Source organism: Abrus precatorius, unplaced genomic scaffold (genome assembly GCF_003935025.1).
Source record: "Abrus precatorius isolate BTA unplaced genomic scaffold, Abrus_2018 Scaffold3, whole genome shotgun sequence".
NCBI lineage: Eukaryota > Viridiplantae > Streptophyta > Magnoliopsida > Fabales > Fabaceae > Abrus > Abrus precatorius.
Genome location: NW_020874373.1, coordinates 14,551,367 through 14,566,963, shown reverse-complemented (window position 1 = coordinate 14,566,963; position 15,597 = coordinate 14,551,367). Strand labels below are relative to the sequence as shown.

The 15,597-nt window shown below is 31.7% G+C and overlaps 1 protein-coding gene across 4 annotated transcripts; it reads left to right on the top strand.

Annotated features, from left to right (window-relative positions):
• The first annotated feature begins 1,949 nt into the window (after positions 1 to 1,949).
• On the top strand, positions 1,950 to 8,253 carry LOC113861473 (probable inactive leucine-rich repeat receptor-like protein kinase At3g03770). Of its 4 annotated transcripts, none has more exons than XM_027494303.1 (9): positions 2,413 to 2,706; positions 2,857 to 2,955; positions 3,182 to 4,615; positions 5,705 to 5,838; positions 6,071 to 6,311; positions 6,667 to 6,869; positions 6,963 to 7,015; positions 7,197 to 7,308; positions 7,810 to 8,253. In XM_027494303.1, the coding sequence occupies exons 3-9, from the start codon at positions 3,280 to 3,282 to the stop codon at positions 8,080 to 8,082; spliced, it is 2,352 nt and encodes a 783-aa protein (XP_027350104.1). In that variant the 5' UTR covers positions 2,413 to 2,706; positions 2,857 to 2,955; positions 3,182 to 3,279; the 3' UTR covers positions 8,083 to 8,253. The 4 variants fall into 4 exon arrangements, with proteins under 4 accessions (XP_027350102.1, XP_027350104.1, XP_027350105.1 ...); XM_027494304.1 differs by lacking the exon at positions 2,857 to 2,955 and having other exon boundaries at positions 3,182 to 4,052; positions 4,305 to 4,615; positions 7,810 to 8,239; XM_027494301.1 differs by lacking the exon at positions 2,857 to 2,955 and having other exon boundaries at positions 1,950 to 2,706; positions 7,810 to 8,251.
• The last annotated feature ends 7,344 nt before the right edge of the window (positions 8,254 to 15,597 follow it).

Sequence of the window (15,597 nt, the reverse complement as noted above, 5' to 3'; positions counted from 1 at the left end):
CATTAAAAAAATTAATAACTTATATGATTTTTTATTATTTTAATAATTTTTTATTTATAACATAAAAATAATTTTAATGTATTTTATTAAGCTTTATAAAATAACTGCATTGAACTCGTTTTTATTTATAAGTTCTTTTCGACTTATTTACTTATAAAATAACTGTTTTTAACCAAAGAAAATTAACCCCATTACACTTTTTATTATTTTCAATAAAAAGTATCAGTGAGATGAGAGGAAAATGAGATTTCACCACTAATTAAATATGGCCTAAAACCTCACTTCAACTAACAAATCAACACCGGAGGATAGATATATAGATATCTTGAACTATAATTAATTGAATGAAGTATTTTTCTGGTACGTGACACATTGATTGAGGAATATTTGGGAATTAATTTGGATTATCATTTCAATATTAGACCGAAAACAAATTAAGCTAATTTTAGTTGAGAACCGAATTAAATTAGCTATGACATAAACTCAATTTAATTTTAAGTTATGCATATAAGTAACAGTTTCTGTTTTTGAAAAAATACTACATATACTTGTAGCATTCCTCAATTTGTAAGGCAGCATGGGTTTGCTCATAAAAAATCAATTTCATAATACAAAAAGAAATATAAGAATAAAAAGGACTGAAAAAGTTATATAATTTGGCGTTCATTTATGTGAAGGAATTAGGAACATGATTATTGAAAAAATAAGTAAATTCAAAAGGGCATTATGAGTTAGCTTAACATGTCGATGATGAAAGAAACTAAGTGATATTTATATCATCAATGGCACCATATGTAGCATGGGATGATTAAGTGAGGTGAAAGGCACAAAAGTTTTGTAAAATGTTAAAGTTGGTTGAATTTCTCGCTCAAACAAATTCTCATGTTTCTCATATTAATTATCTTATTGTAACGTATAAGAATTCATGACTTCACTCAGAAGCTGAATGAAGAAGTAAGGTAGCCCATCAACCAAAAAACAGTGTCAAGGAAATCTATCACTTAACTAAGCAGAAACATATCTGTCAATGGACGTAATTAGTGAGTCAAGTGATATGTGATGGATTTTGAGTGAGTTAGATTATTAAAAAAAGTTACGCTCTTAAAATATTTGATTTTTTTTAATCTAACTTATTTAATCTACAGATTATAGAGGCCAACCCATAATTAATTGAGTCAATTCAAGAATTTTAATTTAATTTTTTAATATTATTTATTTTTGTATTAATTTTTATCAACCCACTTATTTTAAAAAAATTCAAATATTTACCCAAATTAAATTAGTCTCTTTTGATATTTTATTTTTAATCTTTATTTCAATATTTGTGCTCTTAGTTTTATAATTTTTTATATTTGTTTATAATTTTTTGTTAATTTAAATTTGGTGACTCAACCCCCCCAAATTAGTGGGTTAAATTGGGCTAATATTTTTTTTTTAACTCACCCAAGTTAGTTAGATAGTTCACTCTTGAATTTAATCCACATGGATGAACTAGAGTAAGTCGACTTAATCCGTTTTTATAGCTCTAGAAATACACAGCCTTCCAAAATTTCTATTTTTGTTTATAATTTATTTTTCTGAGATCCAATTTAAAATATTTATTTTACTCATTAATTTGTAATCTTTTCAATCTCTCTTTTTGCAGTAGTTTTAAAAAAAAATATAATTCATAACTGTCAACGAGAAAAAGAAAATTCTCACAAAATCAAAACTTATTATTTAAATGTATTTTCTAAATAGCCATAACTTTTTTTATAATCAATCATTTCTAGCACAGTCTTAATTTTTATCATGCAAACATAGAAAATGCAAATTTTCCACATGGAAGGTACCGAACTTATCCTTTTTATAGTGCCAAAAAAATCTATCATATCTTTTACAAAATATTCTTAACACTAAGTGGGTTGTTAACAAATAACAATACATGATTTAGCGTCAAGTGTTTGTTCAGAACATCCAATGCAAAATCATGTGTGTCTGGTTCCTTCCTTTTCCTTCAAGAGCTTGCATTGTTCTCTGACGTGGATTTCTCAACTTTTACTTCAAAGGTTCATTGATCCTACCATTGACACAGAAACAAAAGATAAAAGTTGGTAAGAGAGAGAGAGAAAGAGAGAGAGTAACCAAAAGCAGGAACAGGTATGTAAATAGAGGGACCATGTCATAAAGTTGAAGTGAGAGAAAGCAAAGACCTACCAGTCTTTGAAAGTAACAGCTTACGTTACTGAACACCCAGCCAAAGCACCCTTCAGCAAAATTTCCACTCATAATTGTGAGAAAAGTACAAAACTTGCAGCTTCAACCAGATCTGCTGGACACCACATGCTGAGGTTAAAGGGTAAAAAAGAATCATAGTTAAGAATAAAGGGCACCCTTCTATGCAAGAATCTTTCTTTTGCTTTTCCTAGTGAAGCTACTATGGCATCCCTTTGGGCCTTCAAGACAAAGAATAGAAAATAGAAGGAAAATATGTTAAAAAAGAAAAAATTTTCATGAAGGAAAGGAAATATGTCAATTCATTTATGACTGAGAATGATGAAATGTCAGCTTGTGAGAGAGAATAGAGTGAGTTTTGATCTTTTCATTTGTTTTCAAGTTTCTACCCTTGTCACCAGCTTCAGCTTGTCTTGGTTTGGGCAGAGAAAAACTGACACCTTGGAAAATGGTTTCCATGCTTCACTAGGATTTGGAGAGTACTATTCAAAGGTTTCTGAATATATGGTTGAAAAATTTTTGGATTTTGTTCAATTGGGTGCCTGTGCAAGTTCTGAAGGCATTAAAACGTTTCTGTTTTCTTCTTCTTTTTCATATCTAATTTTGTTTTCTTCCTTCTTGTCCCCACCTCATTTTTTCCAGTTTTTATTTTCTGGTTTTGGTTGAAGAAGAAAGAGAGACGCTGTGCTCTAAACTCTGCTAAACTCGTTGCACTCATTAATTTGTATTTTCAATCAGTTGGTAAAGCTTTTCTGTTTTCCTGATGCTGAACTATGGCTAAACTTTTCTCAAGTGGTTTTACTATGTTGATTTTGCATGAAACAATGATTTTCCTTTAGAATTTTCGAGTTCATGCACCCAATCGATTGTAGTAATATTTGATTATTTTAATTCAGTTGATTCTTTCAACTTTTTTTAATATATTTTTTATGTCTGTTTAAATTAACATGCCTTCTTGTAATTGCAGGGCTTATGCTTGTATTCCCATGCTTCAATTTTGAGAGAATTTCAATCCTTTTGAGCATATAACCAAAACTCTCTAATTCACTGCATGACTTGGTGCTAATGGCAAATAGATACCATCCCTCAGTGTTTCTGGTGTTGGTTACTATTATACTTTCTATCTATCACTCGGAGCAATTGCAATCCTCTCACTCTCAGACCCTTCTAAGAATTCAACAGCTATTGGACTTTCCTCCTGCTTTAAGCCAGTGGAACAACAACACTGACTTTTGCAACACAGATTCAAACTCTTCTCTCACTGTAGTGTGCTATGAGGACACCATAACACAGCTTCACATAATAGGTGAAAGACGAGATGCACCTCTCCCTAGAAATTTCTCAATAGATTCATTTGTCACTACACTAGTAAGGCTTCCAAGTTTGAAAGTCCTCACTTTGGTGTCTCTTGGTATATGGGGTACACTGCCCAGTAAGATTGCTCGTTTGTCATCACTGGAAATAGTTAATGTGAGTTCCAATTTTCTCTATGGTTCCATTCCTCAGGAGCTTTCATCAGTGTCAAATCTCCAAACACTCATTCTTGACAACAACATGTTTACTGGCCTGCTTCCTTATTGGCTTGATTCACTTCCAGGCTTAACCGTGCTAAGTTTGAAGAACAATTTGTTCAATGGATCTCTACCAAATTCGCTTGGATCCTTGGAGAATTTGAGAACTCTTTCACTTTCTCATAATCACTTTTATGGGGCAGTACCTGATTTGAGCCGTTTGACAAATCTTCAAGTGCTGGAATTGGATGATAATGCTTTTGGACCTCAATTTCCTCTGCTTGGCAACAAGTTGGTTACACTTGTGCTAAGAAACAATAGGTTCAGGTCTGGTATTCCGGCTGAAATGAGCTCTTATTATCAGCTTGAAAGATTGGATATCTCATCAAACACATTTGTGGGGCCATTTCAGCCAGCTTTGTTGTCACTTCCTTCTATTAATTATCTGAATATTTCTGGGAACAAATTAACTGGGATGCTCTTTGAGAATGTGTCATGCAATTCTGAGCTTGATGTAGTTGATTTATCCTCAAATCTTTTGACTGGGAGCTTACCTAGATGTTTATTGTCAAATTCCAGTGATAGGACTGTCCTGTATGCTCGAAATTGTCTAGAGACTACAAATCAAAATCAGCAGCCACAACCTTTTTGCCACACTGAAGCCTTAGCTGTGGGAATATTACCTGAGAGAAAGAAGCACAGACAAGTTTCTAAGGTAGTTCTTTCCCTTGGCATAGTAGGTGGGACTCTTGGAGGAGTAGCACTTGTTTTGTTGATTTTCTTTCTTGTTAGAAGAGGAAATGCCAGAAGCAAAATGAAGAGTCCTCCAACAAGATTAATATCAGAAAATGCTGCTTCTGGATACACCTCTAAGTTACTTTCTGATGCAAGTAACTCTCTCTCTCTGACACTCATACACACACATGCATGTGAACATACTCTAGTGTGTGCACGATCTAACTACTCTGTATACAATTTTATGCAGTTCTTCATCCACATGAAGAATATTTGGAAAATTCTCAGATATTTACGAGTCTAATGTGTAGCCCTTACCAGTGCTATTTTACGAATAGGATTTTTGTTGCCATAGAAAAATTACACACTCAAGTTACACGATCTCTGAAACAAGAAAAATATTTGAGTTAACTTTTTACATGCTTAACTATGATATATTTTGGTTTAGATTCTTTAGTTTAGTAGGATCTTGCCTTCTTGCAATTATAAGCCTGCACTCTATCTAGCTTGCTGCAGCAGTCCTGTACCTTGATTGACAACAGTTGGTTTCATATATCGAAAATCAACATTTAACATATGCGGGAAAATAAGCATGAAACTGATGAGGAGAAACTAATATTAACCTAAGAAATATTATCTAATTTCTGACAGCTCTAGATAGACCTGAACAGAAATAGTTTCGCAGCTGTAAACCAGGTACATGGACATCATGCTTGTTTGAATTTAATGAAAGCAACGGATGCTTGCAGTTAAACAAGTTATGAGAGCACCTTTATAGGTAGTTCTTGGAAATGGTTCTCTCCACAAGAACCACTAGTAATCGCCAGCAAGAGTGCTCACGCTAGAGGGGCATTGCTTGGCCAGGAATCAAAAAGAAATGCACTATTCTTCAAAAAAATAATTTTTTAAAGCATTCTTCCCCAATCCAAATAATATAATAATTTTGATAGAACCTGCAAAAAGTAATCCAAGAACTCAAGCTTTAGTTCTACTACTAAAGCAAAAAATTGAGAAAGCTCTTTAAACACATGTAGCATTGTTGGACTCACATAAAATAAATTTAAGAACTCATTTGAGTTCCACCACTAAAGGTGCTTGAATTTTTCTTTTTCACTAAAGTCATTAAATGATTCGTAAATGTTTCTGGAGGAGATGATACGGAAGAATCATAAGTGACTCATACATTTTTCCGTATAGTTCCATATTTGAAAGATTGACCAACATGTATTTTTCCTGTCTTAAAGGGTATATATCTCAAACCAAGAAGTTGGGAGCAGTTGGCCTGCCAACTTATCGAAGTTTCTCATTGGAAGAGATTGAGGCAGCTACAAACTACTTTGACACAGCTTCTTTAATGGGTGAAGATTCTTATGGGAAGGTATGATACAGTGTCTCAAATTGTTTTGCTTATGGAGGAATTTTGTCTTAGAACTAAATTCATACAAATACAAAGGTTTTATTTTCTTTCACTAATAGTGGTAATATAAGCCAGCATCATAAAATTAATTTGATTATGCAGTATGATTCAATTACTTCACTATTGAGCTTGAAGTTACAAGAATTTCTGATAAGTGTTTCATTTTAAAATAATGTGTTCTTGTGTGTATCAGATGTACAGAGGTCAGCTGAAGAATGGCTCACTCGTTGCTATTAGATGCATAGAAATGAAAAAGAGATACAGCACTCAAAACTTTATGCACCACATAGAGTTGATATCAAAACTTCGGCATCGTCATTTAGTCAGTGCTCTAGGACACTGCTTTGAATGTTCTTTAGATGATTCAAGTGTCAGCAAAGTGTTTCTTGTCTTCGAACATGTACCGAATGGCACGCTCAAGAGTTGGATCTTTGGTAATTCATTAAAAACAACCCCTTCTTTCTCAGGTTGTGAAAATGGTATTATTCTAGCAAGAAACAGAATGAAAAGATGTTAAAAGTTCATTAAAGGGCATTCCATCAGCAGTAGTTGCAAATTCATTTATCCCCTTCTGCCTTTAGTGATCTCTATAGATAACTTGCATGAATTAATAAATTTGTATTTGAGGAGGAGGAGATACCATTAATATTTTCTATAAAACTAGTCAATTCAGTGCCAAGTTGTAGTGGAAGATTGAGACAATAATGCCATTTCTGTTATCCTCCAACCTGACTAGTCATTTTCTGCCCTTCACAATTATGGTATTGATGCCTTACATGTTTTTGGCAGATGGGCATGATAGAAAATCCCTGAGTTGGACTCAACGTATAGGAGCTGCAATTGGAGTGGCAAAGGGAATTCAATTTTTGCATACAGGAATTGTTCCTGGTGTATATTCCAACAATCTCAAGATAGAAGATGTTTTATTGGATCAGAATCTTGTTGCAAAAATCAGCAGTTACCACCTGCCTTTGTTATCTAACATGGGAAAGGTATGAACAAAATAATTATGAAATATTATTTTTTATTTATTTTATCAGGAAAGGTTTCAGCTGGTACTGATTCACCTAATCTTATCCTTCCAGGTTCGGCATGGAAATTCTTCTAGTGGATTAAAAAACTCTAGAATTAATAAAAGGTGAGTGATAGAAAGTTAAATCAGGTTGAGTAACATGGTTGAAAAATAGAACTCGTCTACTGTGATTCTGCATACCATATGATATGAATGAAAATTTCTCATGTAGAAAAATACCCTGTTTACACCACATGCATATGAATGGATGCAAGGTTGGTTTTTAATGAATTCTTCTGTTTTGCAGTGTAAAGCATGAAGATAAGTCTGATATATATGACTTTGGAATGATACTACTCGAACTCATTCTAGGAAGGAAAATAAAGGCAACGAATGATGCATACGCTTTTAGGGATCTGGTAATAAGCACTCTGATTGATTTCCAGTGTTCCATTCTGTTTTCCTTGCTTTGTTTAAGTCTTTCAAGTTTATTAATTGTTTAATTAATATCAATTTTTTTGTACGATCCAACTGGGATATACTTGATGCTTAAATCAGAGTGTAAATCTCTCGTCACTGATTTTCTTGAAAATGAGAGTTCATGTGAACTGTAATTCTGTTATTGAACAAAAAGGCCACCATTCTCCAGATAAATGATCATATTTTTATATTTAAGAAGTGAAACATCAAAGACCCTATAGACCATTATATTTGACTAATCAATGTAGAAAACTATAAGATAGGAATATAAATGGATAAGACTTTTGGAATTCAGAATCATATTGACATGCTTCCCGGGTACCTAAGTAAAATGCCTTAATGATCAGATTGCAAGATACTAGTAGTTTTCATAATCCATATTCAAGATAAATCATCTACATTTCTATGACCCTTTTTCTGTTAATTGTAATATGAGGCAGTTGCAAGCAAGTATAGGAGCTGATGAAGAGGGTAGGAGGAGTATTATTGATCCTGCAGTTCGCAAGGCATGCTTGGATCAATCATTGAAGACAATGATGGAGATTTGTGTGAGGTGCCTGGTTAAAGAGCCAGCAGATAGGCCCTCTATAGAGGATGTTTTGTGGAATTTGCAGTTTGCATCTCAAGTGCAGGATGCATGGAGAGGGGATTCTCAAAGTAGTGAGGGGTCACCCGGCTCACCTTTAGCCTCTCGAAGATTGCCCTTCCATTAGTGTCAATCCACAGGTTTTCACTTTTTTGCTATGTAAATTTCACTATAAGCCTAAAAGATTAATGGTTGCAGATAAGCATCAGAATAGTATAAGTTCTTTATGTTGTAACTCCTTGGCTAAAAACACTGCTGAGCTTCTAATGAAAATCTATGTTGTCAGAGCTTGCATTATGGAAGTTAAGGTTTTCTTATTAAATCAAGCACACACAAAATTGAGTGTAATGCCTTATAATTTTAATTCTATTTCACTAGAGTTTCCTTCCATGACAAATGGAAGCGTCAGTAAGGAAAAATCACTACATGCCACGGCACACCTAATCTACCATTTTTCTTCTTTAATGAATTATTTTGTTTCTAATTTTATAATAAGTTAAAAGGGACTAAAAAACTTGCCGATGTTGCTGAAGTGCTACATAAAGAAGAAGAACAACAAAATGATGATGATGTTGTTGGAGTATTTTTAACCCTATCAAGATCTATCAAAGTCACGATCTGCAAGAAAATATGGTAATGTGAAAATCAAAAAAGGAAATGAAATAGAGGAGCAAATTTGGTTAAATTTTCACATCATTCAAATCTTGATTGGGTCATTCAGTTTGTGTTTAGATTAGCCTCAAATTCACTCAAATGTGGATCCATTCTAACACTACAAATTATAGCTATCACGCTGAGACGGGTTTAACGTGATTTCTAGTGGTTTCTTGGTTGATTTTCTACATCCTTTCTACTTTCTTGCACACTCTGACTAGTTGACAGATTTTGATGGAGTCAAATGTACTTCAACAGTATCACCATCATGTTTTTCCTCATCTTTAATATAGCTCCTCAACATCTTCAGAGGTTACAATACCTTCGTCAGTAGTATATTCTTTTCCAAAAAAATAAAAGATCAGGCTCATTGAGAAGCAAAATTGGTGTTTTAAAAAAGCTATTTAACTCGACATAAAACTTGAAACAACGTAATTCATTAAAGAAGAAAAACAATAAAGATTAGCCTTTATTTAAGCACAACATTTCGGTGGGCAACAAATTGAGGTTTTAGTCCTTTTTCTTAAAAGGCTACAAGTCATTTAACCAGGAAATTATAAATGGACATCACAATATTGAGGCATATCATGTTAAATAGTAAATATGAACTGACTACATATAAGAACATTAATTAATAATTTATTTTTTATTAAGATTTTTGTTACCCTTGGGACTAAGTTTAAGAGTTGATGTTAGATATTATTTACTTGAATGATTTGCCCAAAAGGCTACTTGAGTTTGTTATAGCTCAAATATGCTATTCAATTATGTTAATATTTGTTCGTCATTTATTGATCCTAATTTTAAGTTGTTTTAATTCCTAGAGATTGATCTAATTCACGAGCAACTGTACAAGAGAATCACTTTGAGTTAATCAATCAATCATACAAAAATAAAAATAAAAATAAAAATGCAAAGGAACGTAAAAGTTTTTAAAGACTATTTTCCTAATTAATATACATATTTTCATTGAAAACTATATAATGAAAATTGTATGAGTGTGCATCATGTAAAAAAATGTTAAAAGGGGCATTTTTTTAAAAAATTATATTTTAAAACAATTTTAAAAAAATTTAAAATAAAATAAAATAAAAATTATGTTAATAGATAATTTATTTGAAAAAAACTGTTTTTAAAATTTAAAATCAACAAGCTCTAATTTTTAAGGGTTTTCTTTTTCTTTTCTCCAAATATAAGGAGAGTGATGGATTCTTTTATGATATGGAAAGTTTTTTATCGAAGAAAATGCTATATATATATATAATTTATATTTTTTTTTTGTGATAGAACAATATTTTGGTAGTGATATGAAATAAATGTCATGTGCCAATTTTGTGGGTGAAAAGAAGATATACCCTTTTTTATTAGACTTTATATTTTTTTTAATTTAGTCCTGCAATTTTTTTTTTAAGTAGTCATTACCATTAACTCTCAAGTAATGATTAAGTAAATGGTATTTCACTCATACTTACCACATGAAATGCTAGCTTTAAACGTGATAAAGCTTAAATAAATAATTAATCTCTAAAAATACATATTTTTTTTAATATATCCTCGTGCTCTAGAAAATACACATTTTTTAGAATTGGTTCCAGTTAATCTCTACAAATATACCATGTGATCTCTCTTAATTAGGAACCAATTTCCATTTATTACTTATCCAAATGTTGTTTTTATTTTTAATAGGCTATCACTTTGCAAAGTATGCATTAACAACATAAAGAACTAAATAAATAGAATCAACATATTGTCAAAAATCAACACTCAAGATAGCACAAGAGAAATGACGCATAAGTATAAGAATCTATATGCACGTAATCTCCCACATTGACAAAATTGTCTAGATAATATTGATGCCTAAATAAGGTAGATGAAATAAAATAACATATCATATTTCTAATTAAGTGTTTATTTAGCCATAAGAATATGATTAATTTATCTTGCTATGCTTCCCTCTCTCTCTCTCTCTCGTCACTCTCCTATCCATTTTTATATGTTTTAAAAATTAAAAATATATTAAATTATTTATATATTTTCTATAAATTAAACGTAAATAACTTATTCAGAGTAAAACAAAAATTAAAATTTAATTTAGTAAATGTAAATAAAAGAATAATCTTGTCATTTTTTGTATATTTATGTTATATTCTTCTTTCTATCAAGTTTGATAAAAAAAATTGGATAGGATAAGGGCATGATGCTATTTTACTCTTATCTAACCCTATTATCCTATCGATCATGATCCTATCTTGACCACCTAATAAGCTCTTAATGTTTTTTGCGATTGCTTCAATGATTTTACAACAAAATATTTTTTCACCTTTAAGCTCAACCCTTGCTTTATTAGTATTTAACTAAACATTCATACATACATTCGATTAAAGTAGTAATTGGTAGGCTTCTTGCCCTTTCAAAACCTTAGTGATAGCCTCAGACAAGTTAATTGTAACACCCTAATTTTTATTGTTTTTTGTTTTTAAAATGGAAGAGTTCCTTAAAAAAAAAAACTGCAGTATTTCTAGGTCAAGTACGAAATGTCTCGTTCAAGCGAAAATGTATAAAAAAAATTTCATCTATACTCTTGCTTAAGCAAGAAATGCTTCACTCAAAATCTTAGTGATAGCCTCAGATAAGTTAATTGTAACACCCTAATTTTTATTGTTTTTTGTTTTTAAAATAGAAGAGTTTCTTAAAAAAACTGTAGTATTTCTAGGTCAAGTACGAAATATCTTGCTTAAACGAGAATGGATAAAAAGTTTTCATCTATATTCTCGCTTAAGCAAGAAATGCTTCGCTTAAGCGAGAATGGGCGACAAAATAGGAGCTCTCTGGAAGGTTTTAGCTTAAGCGAGAGTGATCTTATTCAAACAAAATATTAGCAAATGTGTAGAAGATTTTTTCGATTTTTCTGCCCAAGCGAGAATGACATTCCTCAAGCAAGAAAAGTTTTCGCTTAAGCGATAATAATCTCGCTCAAGTAAAAATCCTCAAGAAAAAAGATATTTAAGTTATTGTGACATTTTTAAAACTTAGATCACAAGGCAAATAACTATTCTCATCTCACTCTTAGTCCTCTCATTGCCTTCCTCAGCTAGAAAACACTTTTGAACTCCAAAACCTCTCTCAAAACTGAGCTTAGATATCTTTTCACGTGATTTTTAATAAGTTTCTTAGAATTTTTTCTTGTAATTTCACTCATATTTCATCATTTTCTTTCTACTCAAGAGTTACTTTACTTTGTGATACTTAGGAAGAATTTGTTCTTTTGGACAACATCTTCCACCAAAATTTTTGCTTAAATTGTCTACTTGAGGTAAGGAGAGTTTTACCTATTAATAAAACTATGCCTACACGATGTATATAAATTTCATATATACTTTTTGCCTTTACGAGTGGTTACATGCTCTGCTTTCGCAATCTAACTTTTGAAACTGGATTCTTTAAGTTGATAAATTAAATGATATATGTTTATTATTTCTTGAATGGATGACATATGATTTAGTAAAAATATGCAATTTAGACTGAGTTTGGAGGTGTCTGACCTTTGACACAATTTATTTAAATATATGATGAGAAATAAATGGTAAAAAATGTACATTGATAATGATGCCGAATCAGTATAAAAAATAACTATATTTCCCTATTTACAATATAGAGTGCAACCTAGATCAATTAACAAAGAAACAATTCAATTTTCTTTTCACTCTAGTTTTGTTTATTGAAATACAAATTACACAGGTTATCATTTGGGGATTTCTTTATCAGATAAAGAAAAATGTAGAAATGTCTAACAAAGAATGAAAACATCGATCCACAGATCTTCAGAAACATGCAATATGAATTATCATAGTAGCTTAAGATTAAAATGAAAAATTGAACAACAAACAGTGCAATTATACAATTCAATCAAATAGTAAAATCAAACCGATTTATAGATTTAATCAAAATATCATCCAATTAATCCGTTAAAATGCATCAAATCAAGCTGTTAATCAATTACCTAATTCAATGTTCAACTCACAGAAATGCATATCATAATCATGATTAACAGATCCAAAATTAAAAAGAGAAGAACAAAATTGAATTTGATGATTGTAAAATAGAACTCAAACTGTAATTTGCTTGATCCTTGGAGTTGTGAACCGATTCAGAAATTTATCCTTCCATAGTAGTGGAATTCAAGATTACAAAGAGAAGCATAATGGAAAAATCAAAGAAAACAAGAGAAGAAAGATTAAAAGTTGAAAACCCTAGAGTTGAACCTTGAAATTCGCTCCCAAAGCTCTCTCCCTATCCCTCTAAGAGTTTAGAAAAGAAAAAAAAAAAGAGAAAAGCCCATTTAATTTTGAGTTTCTATTTATATATTTCTCACGCTTCTGGTGTAACTACTTTCTATCCCAAAAGTAGCCACGTGCAACATGTACAACACTAAAATGAGTACTTTCTACGATAAAAGTAGCTATACGTAGGAATCTTTATACAAAACAGCTTTTGTAGTTGTCACTCTTGGTCCCAAAAGTAGCTACACGCAACACAACTCCTCAAATAAGCTTATGCGTAGCCACTTTATACCATAAAAGTGTCTACACACATGACATTTCTTCAATAAGACTTCAGTAGGTGCTACTCTTGCTCTTGAAATTAGTTACGCACATAACCGTTCTGCAATAAGGCTTTAGAGTGATTACTTTCACCATGAAAAGTGGTTACATGCACCATGTTCTTGCTCTAGTCTCTCTGTAGTGTTAACTCTTAACTCTAAAAGTGGTTATGCGCATCATAATTCTTCCAACTAAGTTCTGTAGTTGCCACTTTTGATTCCCAAATGTGCTTACTTGCACCACACACCTCCTTAAAAAGCCTTCAAAGTGACTACTTTTGACTCTAAGGGTGACTACGCTCAACCTTAATTGACTTCTTAGCCTCTGGAACGTTCACTGTAACATCTCTATTTTTATATTAAGTAAAATTATATTATTATGATAAATATGCATGTGAAGGAACGTTAGGAGAGTTTTGAAATGTTAGAACTGTAAGGTTCTTGCTACAACGAGACAATTATCGTTGTAGCGAGGATGTGTCGTTGTAGCGAGATAAGTCTTTTTGTAGTGAAAATAAGGCAGTAAAATTGTCTGATATTTTTGCTGTAGCGAGAAAGTGCCTCGCTATAGCGAGGAATGTTACAAGTAACCTCTCACTGTAGCGAGAAAGACTCGTTGTAGCAAGAATGTCACAATTTTGAGGGTATTTGAGGGTTTTCATGCATGAAAACTTCATTTCTTCACATTCTCTCACGTCCAAACTTCGTTTCTCTGAACACTCTATAATTTCTCATATTAAATCTCTCCAAACACTGATTTCTTCCTATATTTGTAATTTCATGTTCATTCTACACGATTCTAAGTAGAAGTTTCATTTTGAATGTTCTTCATTAGCAATACCTATTTAGACCTTCAATTTAAGGTAAAGGGAGCTCTATTTTATTATTGTATGTTAAAGGTTATATGTTGAGTTCAGGAACATGTTTATATCGTATTTTTTTTATGATATATGCTTAAATAATGAGTATTAATTAGGAAAGATTGTTGTTATGTATATGTTTGATTGACTGAGTATATTGTACTCATATGAAATATATGATAATAAAGTATAATATTATGGTTGAGCAAGTTTTAATGTTATTTAGTGAACACATTGGATGTGATGTGACCTTGTTATTGAGAAATGTCTGAAAATGATGAATAAGTCATCGGTGATTTGTTGAATGATGTAGTGATGAGCAATATGAAATTAGTCTAGAAGTGCTATTAAGCACAATTTTATAATTAGATTATGAAATAAATATGAGAGCTGTAAATAGTTACAGAGACACACTAGGGGTATAGAGTCTAGAGACGTTAAGGAAATCTTGGAGAGATGTAGGATAGGGAGAGATATCCGCGATTGTGCACATATTATTGTTGAAGGCGAATGCGCCACATGGCCTCACACTTATTTCCCGACTAGACTCTTGACTATGTCTTTGCTAAGGGGCTCGTGATTGCATACGTTTTATTCATGTTGCATGAGATAGCCAGCAACTATTTACATGATTGAGTAAAACCTCGAGAATAATTGGAGGCATCAAATGACTGTGATCACAGTGTACTGAAAATGTGTGTTTAGAAATAGAAATGATAAAAGTGTGATGAGATTATGTGAACATGTACGTTGGTATGAGAATGACTGATATGTAGTAATGTGGTATGAATGGATATTTAATTATATAATTATGATATTGTTATGATAAAGGTTTTGATATATCTATGTTGTAATTAAAAAATAGAATAGACGTTTACCCTTACATAACCCTACAGATAGTAAAGATGACGACACGTTCCATGCAAATTAATGTAGTGGATGTCTATGCTAGTAGTAGGCTAAATTTTGTTTTTAGTGAATATAAACATGTAATATATTTAAATTTTAAATTGTATTTTGGGGATGATAAGGAATATACTTTAGAAGTAGTCCATAATTATGCAGTTCCTTTTGATTTATCAACTAGTGGTCAAATTCACCAGTCTCTTAGTTTTTATCCATACTAGGGAATAGAAATGCCTTCTTGGATCATGAATAATGTATTTACTTACCATGATCATGATTTGCTAGGAAAGCCTAATAGCTATGCATTTCAGAGATTCCTTAGTATAAAAATGGTGACGGACTCTGGTGACGTCTATCTTAAAGAGAATGATGAATTAACGCTAAGGACTTGATGAAAATTAAGGACTGACATGATATAAATGAATAGTTTTAGGTCCTCAGTATGTGAGAATGTATATGAACTGTTGTAAACTTTAAAATATTTTGGATAATGATATGTAAATGTAATATATTATGTTGTAACTAAAAGCTTTCGACATGTAAATATTGGCTTACAGTATATTAATTTGCAGTTTATTTCTTAAATTTTTCTTATATATGAATTGACTGTCATGAAAGGTTT